We start from the raw sequence: 12,061 nt of genomic DNA on the forward strand, positions 1-12,061 counted from the left end.
ATGAAACTACATGAATTTGGGGGATCATGTGTTCTATTATATGTCAAGTGCTTTACTGCTTAGGATAGTGGTATGTGGAGTAAGTTTAGTTGTCTGGTACTCACTTCTGCTCCTGAACCCACTTGTTCACATTGGCCACCACCAGTTCGCTCTCCCGGTGCAGTCTGTCCGAGTTGGCCCTGGCCTCGTCCAGAGACATCCGCATGGCCCCTATCTCGCCCCTGCTCGCCTCCAGCTTCGACTCCAAACTCTGCACCTCGGCCGACAGTCGGTTGTTCTGCAAACAACACACTACTTTCAACTCAGAAAACCATAATAAACGAACAAGGATAGCCGGTTGCGGTACAAAAAGCACAGAATGTTCCGTCCGCTCTTAACTTAAAAGAAGGACAAAAATACGCAACTTTTATTTTCTAGTTGAGTAGAAAATAAACTGCCTACACAGTCGAACATGCGCTTCGCAAACACTAGCGAGAAGACAAAAAATCAGCTCTATAAAAAAGAAAAAGTGAAAACAAGCCTTGAAAATTAATATTATGCTTTGGCGGATTCGATCCTACAAGCAGGATACTTAGAGTCCCTGTCCTCGCATCTGTGCCACGGGCCCTCGACAATTTACTTACACTAGCCACAAATAATGCAGCTAAATATGCGAAGAAATTACCAATGCTCGACAGCAAAAGTGGCACCAGATAAAAAAGACAAACGTTTCATGAAAGAATTCGGACAAAGGCGAAGCAAAGCTCGCACCAATTGCTATCAATCACAAACAGTAAAACACATAAGTTGAAAAAAATTTAAAAAGCAGAAAACGGTGAAACAAAACTTTTGCATGTCTGATAAAATATAATTAGTGGCCCAGCTAAAGCTTGATGAACGTGGTTGATACTTTTCGAATTTAGTTATTTAAAAAATGGGAATTTGACCACAACCTTAGTTGTTTCTCTACTTAACTAAGTAAGAGTGAAAAAATTTTGAGATATTGCAATTTCCCTTTAGAAAAGTAACATTTCTTTCAAAAAGTAAGGAGTTGCCGCTTCTTTAGGAAAAAAAATTGCAACAAATTCTTTCTACGGAATCCTTTATCTCAGATAAGATATGATAGTCTTTAAATCAAAAAATGGGTCAAACATATTCGAAGACTAATTCGAAGGCTGTAGACCCCTGAAACTACAATGAACAAGGACAAGAAAAACCATGGATGTGGCAACTAAGCCGACAAAACTTTAGCAGTCCAAGGAAAGTCCGATAAAATCAAATTCTACCGGAAAAATAATCTTTCATTTGAACTAAAAAAAAAAGCAAGGTCCAGCAGGAACCCGAACCCCAGACTTTAGGGTGCAACGACGACGGCATTACCTCCTGGTTAAGATTCCCGATTATAAAACACTTGCTTTCGCAAGTGTAAATATACTAAACTGAAGGCTTCCACACTTACTTCGCGTGCAATAAATTGGAAAGAATGAAAATAATGAAGCCAAACTGTGAATAAAATATGCTAATAAATTGGAAAGCATGAAGAAAAACTATGAATAAAATATGCAAAATATCAAAAAAAATACATGGCAAAAATGCCAGATATATTGTGCCGGAAAACTTCTGAAATGGAAATTCGCTCTTTCCCACCGTCCCCCCATTTGCATTTCAGTTTTGAAAATTAATTTTACCTTGTCATAATGTAATGGAATTTAGCGTGGCGAATAAAGTAACTATTGTGAACAAATTTCGTCTTCATATCTTACATCGTGAATAGTCGTACTATTACACTCTGCTTGCAAGTGTACATAAAACATACTGCTCGCAAGCTCGATTGTCTAATAAATTGAAACACAGAGGCAAAGCTGCCCTTTGCAAACAAAAGCGAGAAAACGACAAAAATAATTCAAAAAGGCAAAGAAGTGAAATAAGCAAAAAATAAAGGTAAAAAAGCCTTGACAACTTTTTTCAAAATGAATTCCGGAATTGAACTTCCGATCTGGAGACTAGGAGTCTCAAGTCCTCGCATCTGAGCAAAGAGCGCTTGAAAAATACATAAAATCAGCTAACAATAAAGCAACAACAGTTGCTATCAAATTGCCAATGCTATGCAGCAAAAATTCCTCCAAATTAAAGTTAATTTTATTCAAAGTGCCTGCATTGAGTCTCCGACCTGTCTATTAGGAGTATCACACGCGTATGCACCGCGGTCGCTTGAAACAAAACTAACACTAGCCACCAATAGAGCAGCTACAGATGGTATTCAATTGCCAATGCTTCAAATTATACCAAATGTGCTACCAAATCAGCACTTTTACTGGCAATTTGGGTTGGGAAAAAGTTTTTTCATAGCAAAAAACTACGCTTGTAAAAAAAACTGATATCCGAGAAAATCGAATTTTACTGTTCATCATTTGTACTATCTATCTGAATGAATTAAAGTAAAAACTACAAGGATGATATTTGTCACAGAAGCGAAGCTGCACTTCGTAAACAAGCAAAAAAAACGCCGAGAAATAGCATCAAAAAGGGTCAAAAAAGAGAAAGAAAACAAAAACCAAAGGAAGCTTAAGGGATCGAGTTTTGAAAAGGAAGCTTAAAAATTCATAATAATTTTGTATGTAACATTTTAAATGTAAACTAGAGGCAACAACACTAACTTTGCATGTAATTCACTGGAAATTATGAAGCTAGTGTGTATAAGTTATGCATAAATTTTGCAAACAGTTATTTCTGAAATAGATTTTTTTACAATTCTACTGTTGTATGGAACAAATAGCTTCTTCGGTTCATTTGATGAAGTATAAAACGTCAAAGCATAGGGTATTAACAAGACAGTTCATCCTTCTGCTGTTATAGTATCACTAAAAGAATAAAGAGTGCAGGTATCTAAAAATAAGCCCAAAAGCGATATAAAAATAACATAAAAGTAAACCCAAATAAGCCAGTGCAGTATCAAAACATAGCCAACAGACAGCTGGAAACAACTCGATTAACGCAAGGAAACAAAAGAAAAACTGACTTGTTGACTGAAAAAGCTCCAACTTAAGAAGTTCAAAGTAAAAAAATATACGGCTTTACAGCTCTTTGAATTTCAACAACATATTACGATTGACACTTTTATGATAAATTAATTCAATTTGAGAAAACTAGATCAGTAGGTGAAAATTTTATTCATCCGGGAAATCTAAAAATTAAATGCCACTTTCGACGCTAGAAGTCGATCATGTTTTTGTGACTTTACACTTTTGATGTTCAATAGTGGCGTTTGCCTTCCTTTTAACGAAGTAAAAATTAGTAGTCAAGCCTGATTTGGGCCTAAACTTCCATGAAAAACGAAATAAATCATCACGACCTAGTCCGTGGCTGATTGTTTAGTGTGTGAAAATCATAACCTTGCAGGTTCGAATCCGAGACGTGGCTGAATTTTTATTAATTTGAGGTTTTTTTCTAGCTTTTATTGCACTTTATAGAGCTTATTTTTGTCGTATTATTGCTAGTGTTTGCGAAGCGCAGCTTCGTCTCTGTTTTAATATGGAGCAGGTATAAGAGAATAAAGTGATTGTTACTCAATTAAACCGTAGTTTCAAGTTTTTTTGGAAAAAGACTATATTTCGAAACAATTATAACTAAAAGGACTAGTATGCGGAGAAGTAAAATGTTTGGTGTGGTATAATGGGCAGAGCGAGAGAATTAAGGTATGTTTTACCTCGTCGTGTTTGTGTCTCAGTTTGTCCTCCAGCGTGGCCAGTTCATGGCGCAACTGCCCCACCTCCTCCTCCCTCGCCCCCAACTCGGCCGTCAGGTGTCTCTGCTTCTCATTGGCAGCCCCCACCCGGTTGTTGCTCTCCTCCAACTGGTGCTGCATCACACTTAACTCGTCCTGCACCCCCCTGAAGTGCTCCTGCGTCTGCTTCAGCTCCCCCCTCACCACCCGCAACTTCTCTTCACTCGCCCGCACCTGCAACACATACTTAAGATAAGAGGAGTTATCCACAAGGCAAGGAACAACCTACGAGCTGTTTAGCTCTTCACGGAGAACCGCTGTTGTGCTTCATAAAGCCTTGAAAAAAAGCTACAACACTCAAACACAACGCTACTCTCTAATTTTAGTGGTCGGAACAAAACGTCAATTTTAAAGCCCAAACACAAAAAAATCTGCCAAAAAATTTGAGAAGCGAGCATCAAATTGTTAAACAAAGCAGACCTAAAACGTCAATGAAAGCAGGCCAATTAAAAAAGTCAATCTCACAAACAAGAGATTGGACGATGTTGAAACACACAAAACCAATTAAGAAGAGCGAATGTGACACAAAAATAAAGTGTGGTTGGTTACCTCGTTGGTGAGGTTCTCATTGTTCTGCGTGAGTCTGCTGAGGTCTGTTCTGAGTTGGGAGTTGTGAGATGACTTCTCGTTCAGCTGTGCCATGGTCTCCTTGTGGTTGCCCTTCAGAGTGTTCACCTCCATCTGCAGCTGCTGCACTTTCCCCTTGTACTCCTCGTTCTCTGTCCCCAACTGCCTCACCTCCTCCTCAGCCCCACCCAGCCGACTCCGCACATCCGTCAACATGTCCTCGTACTTGTTCACCTAAACCACACAAACACACGCAGATTGAACACAAAGGTCGACCAAATTATTCGCACCGGTTCCGCTTTGTAAGTAGAGAGCTTATTTTTCCTTCCCTCGTGAAATTGAACTGAACTTGAAAAAAACACTCAATCCACGTACAATCAATTTCACGAAGAAAACCAGAGCGTGCAAAACTAAGCAGGATTGATTGCGCAAAAACTTGTTAAGAGACTTAAGATATCTGGAGTCTGAATCAGACAACGGAGCCTTTGAATGTTTAAAACTAAGTAGCAAACTCTATCTCATAGAGATTTGACGTAGCCAAGTGTTCTCATGAAGGATCAGTGGATTATCCCTTGTCTGTGTGTGGTGCTGCATAGAATGTGTGCGTTACCTCTTCCATGTGTTTTCGCTTGTCTCTGTCGCCACTGTCCAGCTGTGTGTGGGCAGTGTTGAGTTGTGCCTGAGTGTCTGCCACTGTCTCCTTCAACACACTCACTCTACTGTGGCTGTCCATCAACTCCTCTTTCAAGTGACCAATCGAGTTCTCCGCCTTCGTCAACTACACACAACAGAACACAACATATGACACCAGGCACGATCATTAAACAACTCAAGCAACATATACGGAAGTATTTGAGCTCACAAAAATAGATAATCGAACACAGCATTGAGCCTTGAGCATTGTTCTTTAAAAATTATCAAATAAAAGAAAAATTATGCTCCATCGGGTATCAAGTTATTAGCGACAGAAAATCTAAGACAAGGACGATGCTTCTGATATTTGCAATGTGAGCATATGAAACCATCTTCGAAGTGAGCCTCTATTAATAGCACAAACCCCAACAGAGTGAGGAGGTGTCTTCATGTGCATACATATGTAATGAATGACATGATATGAGATAGATGGATGGTATTGGTTGACCTGGTTCTGGGTGTCCTTCAGTGTCTTCTGGCTCTGAGCATAGTCCCTCTCCACAGAGGCCAGCTGGTGTCTGGTCTGGTGCAGCTGCTCCTGGCTCTTCTGGAACTTCTCCCTTTCCCTCCCTAACTCCTCCTGCAGTGCCTTCACCCCACTCTCCAAAGTGGAGATCTTGTCCGCCAGGTTGGCGTTCTACAACACTCGAATAAATCCACACACGCACACACAACCTACATCAATTTTCGCAACAAATTGCACTATATCTATTCCACAAAATGTCCAAACTACATCTTTTTTTTTCGTTATTGGTCTAAATAAGGTTGAATTAGAAGCAAGTAGCACAGAATGTTCCCACCATAATTTTAAAAAATACAAGAAAAAAAGATCTCAACGAAAAACCAGAACTTAGGCATATTCGACAAATTTTTGTATAAAATGACTAGAAAAACGCTAATAAAAAAATTTGAGAAAAGGCGCTAGAATACTTAAAAAAAACTTGGTCAAGTAAAACTAAATTTTTACCGCTTAAATTAGGCAGTTGTAAGCTTTTAGGCTATTTAAAGCGAAAAATCATTAATTTCAATAGGTTTTTTTCTTGACACCGGGAAAATTTTATGAATTTTTTAAATGTCGTTCGAATCACGATTGAAAGGGCTTTGAAATGATCTCTAACTAAACTCTCACCGATGACAATTTATGGAAAACGCACAAAAAAAACTAAAACATACCCAAATACAAAGTTCCCTCCCATTTTTCAAATGGTCGGAACAACAAGGATATCCGGTTGGTGTGCACATAAAAACCAAACAAAATAAAAAACTTTTTCCTTTATATTAGTATCGTTTTTAGTGCGTGGTGTGACGAAAGAGCTATACAATTACATAGAAAGTTGATGAATTCGACATAATCGACAACATTTGTTTTCAAAAAATGAATGAAAATCAATAAAAAGAAAAAATGAAATAAAAATTCAGAGAACTCTTCCTCTAATCCAAGGAAGCAAAACAGCTAAATAAAAGTTTTCCCTTTAGTAATATCAAACCGGTTTTTCTCGACACGGGGACAAATTTGTTTTTCAATGTCGATAGAATTACGCTTGAAACTGCTGTAATAGGATATATTACTCTACCCATTCCGATCATTGTTTGTGATACCTGATTTAGCGTGGAAAACAAACAAAACACATGCAGTATCAATTAAAATACCAAAAATTAAAAAATAATGTGTTTCAAACGAAAACTTAATGAGTTCTGTTGAAACAACTGTAGCCTAAGAAAATTTCCAAAAAATTAATATCGCAATTGTTATGAAAATCAATTACCTAAAACAAAAAGAAATCGAGCTCCGTTCATTTCTTTCATTACCAATAGATGATAACGCCCAGAAAAAGATTTGGTGAAAACATCGAGATCCGAAATTTCCTAAATGTATTCAAAACTTTTGTTTAAAATCTTGCAACCAAACAACCTGCATCTGCTACACAAACAATTGGCAATAAAAATTAACAGGAACATTTTCTTTAAGCAAATATCACAATAAAGAAAAAAAAAATGAATGCTAAGAAAATGATGCTCACCAATAATGAATTTGATACGCAACGTTAGGGAAGCTGCATCCGAACAAAAAAGACATCAAAAAAGACAAAAACGCCCGTAAACGAAAAAAAAACAAGAAAAAATATTTTTTTTTCAAAAATTTCTGCCAGAAAGAACCACATTCCTGAATCTCATGGCACAATCAATACATATCTTCGAAAAAAAACAATCAAAACTGCAAAAAAATTAACGGAAATTGTAACCGTTGGAAAATGGTAACGAATACCAGGAAAGAGGAAAAAACCGACAGTATTTTTTAAAAACTTCAACTGTCGATTTTTTAAGAAAAAATATAAGCACTTGAAGCTCTTTGATTGTCAACAACAATTTATCATTAAAACTTTTAAAATAAAATTAACCTAATTTGAGAAAACTGGATCAATAGGTGAAAGTTTTATTTCACAGGGAAATTCGGATAAATAAACTCCATTTTATGGACTGCATAAAACTGACTAAACATCAAAATAGTTTGTTTCAAACTGAAAATCATTTCGATCAAAACCGGCAGATCACAGCAGCCAGTATTAAATTAGCTTGAAAAACTTCGCCTTACGCTACACTTTGCGCTAAAATATAGTCAGTGGAAAAAAAGACAAAGTAAAAAACACCTAAACGTGTAACTTGAAAAACTACAGCTACAAAAACTCCATGGTTGTATTGACGAAGTTCATAAACAGCCTTAAAAAAAAACTGGAAACCATTCACCGAGCGACAACATAGGCAACAAAATATGGGTCGAAACCTGTTGAGCTGAAAACAAAACTAATGTCATAAAAAAACTTCATTTTACGACTCATCCATACCGAAAAACAAAATTCTATACCAATATTTTTACCCTCAAAATTACGCATCATAACTTGAGTAAACTGCATCATAAAAAAACTGTAGAAACTTTACAAAAAACCAACGGAAAAATTACGCAAAATCAGACTTGGTAAAATCGCAAATTACAGAACTTTCAGTTATAGTAAAAAAAAAAAGTGTTTAAATTGAAATTGAAACCCATGCTTCAAAAATTCAAGCCAATAACAGCCCTACCAGATAAACAAAATGTTCGTTTAAAAAAACGAAAAAAGGAACCGACAGAAACTAGAACGAAAACCACGAACCCGAAAATTGAAAAAATAATTACAACCTAAAACAGTCTTTACTCAATTACTACTTAAATGATGGTAGTTTTATCTGAACTTCGAACATGTCAGAAGTGGTAAATTTTTACTATTTGGGTACCATCCCTACTAAAATCACTATTCTGTGAACAAAGTTATTTACAAGAAAAAGTTTAGTACCCGATTGCAATACCCTAGCTTATCTCAAGGGTAATCAGAGATCTCGAAACGAAAAAATGCATTTTTTGAAGTTAAAAAAGCTTTCTTTATTAACAGAAAGTTTCGGAGTGAATAAAAACAAAGAAATAATGGGCTATATTAACCAACGAGAAAATTAAGAAAAATCTACCCGGAAAATAAAGAAATATAATACCCGACAAAAATTGGGGCGAAATCATTGATCCCACAAAAAAAATTGTTGGATACAAATTTGAGCATAAAATTATACTTCACTTAGAACGACTCAAAAATTGATTACTAAGTCAATAAAATATAAGCCGAAATCATTAGGGCAGAGTAAAGGTTTTAAACAAAAAAGATACAAAATCAAGTTCCATAAAATTTCTAACAGCGAAATCAATAACAACATAACACAGCGGCGAAGTTGCACTTCGCATGCACAAGCAAAATTATAACCGATAGCGCTACTGGGAAAAACTGAATGATTAAAACTTTGAGTTTTCAAAATTTTTTAAGTGACGCACGCCAAGTATGAGTCTACATAGTTGCTAAGTGACGCAAGCCAATTATGAAGCATTAGCAGTACCAGTCAGTTTGAAAAAAAAGAAACTGACAAGCTAACATGCCTCAACTTATAGAGCGGACGCATTTTAGCTAGTATACGAAAAAGTTCATATAAAACATCCGACCCTGCCCAGGTTCGAACCCTCTTATTAAGTTGCGGGTCTCCTTCCCTACCTCTACGTTACAGATCCATGATACCTTGAAGCTAAAGTGCTATTTGTAATATAATAGTCTGTTTTAATATCCTTAGCATTGGCTAAACTTAGTAGCTGGATTAAAATGAACACTTTCAAAATGAACATTTTTTCGCAACAATATTTGCGACTTAGGTTGGACAAAAAAAGAAAGTTCATACTATAACACAAGCTTTGCTTGTGTAAACAACTGCAATGCAAATTGCATGCAGCAAAAACAAACAACTCAACGATGTGGCAATTAAGTCGACAAAACATGAGCAAACAAATATTAAGCCGACATTTTTTTGAAAGAATCGACAATTTGTAAGAGAGTTGAAGTTGAGTGTACCTGTGTGGCGCTGACTGCCAGCTGGGACTCCATTTTGTTGCCCAGTTGTCTCTGTCTGTAGATCTCAGCGGCAGCCTCCTGGTTCTTGCCCTTCTCCCCCGCACACTCCTCCCGCAGTCTACACACAATCACACACACACACTCAGACTCTATTCCATCACATTACTAGAAGGAGGCGCAATATCTACGAATGAAACCGACTGCATGACCGCTCTGCAACTATACCGTACATAATACAAACCTCACATAATACAGAACACATTCAGTTATGCTCCAGTTATATAGTATCTAGTATTATATGTAGGTATATTGTGTAGTATATAATAAGTATGGATGAGGATGAGAATGATGAGTGAGTCTCTATCTAATCTGATCTCATCCTCACTCTCTGCTCTTCTTTGTTTCTCTCTCTTCATTCTCTCCTACTAGTGCTACTTCTGCACACACACTTCTCTGCAACTTCTCCCCATTTTCATCAACAACTCCCTGATGTCCATCTCCTGGTCCACTTAATCCAGCTTCACTTTGTGCTTCTTTGGCGCCCACATCCAGAGGTGGGGCATCCAGAGCACTTAACGGGGCCTGTTCCCTGGTGGAGACAGTGCTGCTTGTGTTAGTGTTTGATGGTTCCAAGGGCGAACTAGACGCCTGTTGAGTTAGTGTGGCTGGCATGGAGTTAAACATGCTGGCAATGAAAGTGTCCATCCTAACAGGGCGCCAAACAAATGCAGAGTCGTTAGAGAGACCACACCACTCACAATTGGAGAAACGAGAGTGCGCATGAAGTGTATAAGGAAACTTAAATTTACATCCAGTCATAATCGCAGAGCACATAGAAGTCAATTAAATGGCTAATTAGAAGTCTAGAAATCCCCTGACGACTTACCTCACACTCTGAATTAAATGCGGCGCCAAGTATGCGCTAAGAAAGGACAATATAGCACTCCCCATTATAGGAGAGCCAGTGAGAGAGTGACTTTAATTTGCAGCACTCGCCGTGCATTATAGTGAACTAATGGAAGTGCACTTAATGAAACTCAAAATCTGAAGAGAAGCGACTGATAATCAAAGCACACATACCAGGTAGACATGTTAGAAGAGTGTTGAAAGCGCAATCTGCAATAAGGCGCAAAGTAAAGAGGCAATCTTGGGAAAGATCAAGATCAACTGCTCCGCCAGACTTAGGGAGGTGGACGGATACGCCCTTTCGCTCCTCATAGATTCAACCCTGTCACTACCCAAAAGGTACTCACTTTGGTACTAATTTATACAGGGAGGCTAAGCAAAGCTTCGCATCACTTGCGATACCGCAAATATCGCATTGAAAGCTATCAGACAGGAAAGCAAAGGAGAGCCACTAAGTTCAAAGAAAACGGAAAAATTATGGAAGATATCACAACTAAAAAAACTTCAGAACGTTGTCTGAAATGATGTTCTTTTTATGGAGAATAAGTCCAGAAACACATTCAATGCCGTTTAATAAAAATTCCAAAACAATTATTGAGCGAAAAGAAAATTTAGTCGGGAAAAAACTTTGAACTTAAGACTAGATTTTTAACGTTTAGTGCGATCCGGAGGAAAGCATACAAAATATGGTTCCCTTGAAGGACCCAAAGTAAGACGATATAAATAAGCCAAAATCAATTAGGCCAAAAAATCTGTTAAGAAAAAAACATAGCCAACTGACAGCTGGACTAATGCACGCAAGAAAACACTGCAGGAATAAATGAAAACATAACACAGAGGCGAAGCTGAGCTTCGCACCACCACTTGCGATACGAGTAACCTATACGTTCAAGAAAAAATAAACACAAGACAATATACGATATAATTGCAAAAAGCATTTGAGCGTAAGCAAATTTGTGCGTGAACGAATTCAAAGACTTTTCCTTAATAAAAGTCATCACAAGTATATAAGAGCCTGAATTACAATCGCAACCATCCAAACTTTTACACCACAAAATTCCAAACGCTTACACCAAAAGGATCCTGAAATTTTTTCAAAATATTAATTTTTGCCTTTGAAACGACACAAAATAGGCCGAGGCATATTCGTTACTTCCAAGCTAAGGTGGCCGGGAACGCTAAGAAATTTAAATACATTATGAAACAAGGTAAAAATGAGTCCAGACGAGTACAGTGGAAAAAGTTGTTTATTGGAAAAAAAATCTGGCACCCGATTGCAATACCCTTGCTTATCGCCAGGGTAAAAAACAACTACAATTAAAGCTACATGCAGCAAACAAAATTAAGATGTGGCAGCTAAGCCGGCAAAATATAAGCAGACAAATAAGCCGACATTTTTCTGAAACGGAATATTTCCCGTTTGAAAAAAAAAACAGGTCCTGGTCAGATTCGAAATCAGGACCTTTGCAGTCACACGCGTATTTTTTTTCCTCCAGACAGCGTATGTGGAGACGCTTAGAATTTTGAATTCAACATGATACAAGATAACAATTGATTCTGTTAAACAAATTGTTAAACCGGCAAAAAATTGATTCCGATTTGATAACGCTGGCTAATCGCAAGTGTAAGCAACCATTTTTACCAACAAACATTAACTTGTTTCTCAAAAGCAACTTCGAAGCAAATACATACTGGTATGCAACGCTAAAACCTT

At 37.4% G+C, this 12,061-nt stretch overlaps 1 protein-coding gene across 3 annotated transcripts in view; it reads right to left on the minus strand.

Annotated features, from left to right (window-relative positions):
• LOC134853103 (polyamine-modulated factor 1-binding protein 1-like) overlaps positions 1-12,061 on the minus strand; it is a 107,842-nt gene that overhangs the window by 5,299 nt on the left and 90,482 nt on the right. For all 3 annotated transcript variants that reach the window (XM_063869042.1, XM_063869043.1, XM_063869044.1), the window contains 6 exons: positions 9,442-9,559; positions 5,472-5,660; positions 4,941-5,108; positions 4,313-4,564; positions 3,686-3,937; positions 105-277 (listed from right to left, as the gene is read on the minus strand). In XM_063869042.1, the coding sequence (XP_063725112.1) occupies positions 105-277; positions 3,686-3,937; positions 4,313-4,564; positions 4,941-5,108; positions 5,472-5,660; positions 9,442-9,559 (1,152 nt within the window). The remainder of the gene's footprint in view (positions 1-104; positions 278-3,685; positions 3,938-4,312; positions 4,565-4,940; positions 5,109-5,471; positions 5,661-9,441; positions 9,560-12,061) is intronic.

This window comes from Symsagittifera roscoffensis, chromosome 8 (genome assembly GCF_963678635.1).
Source record: "Symsagittifera roscoffensis chromosome 8, txSymRosc1.1, whole genome shotgun sequence".
NCBI lineage: Eukaryota > Metazoa > Xenacoelomorpha > Acoela > Convolutidae > Symsagittifera > Symsagittifera roscoffensis.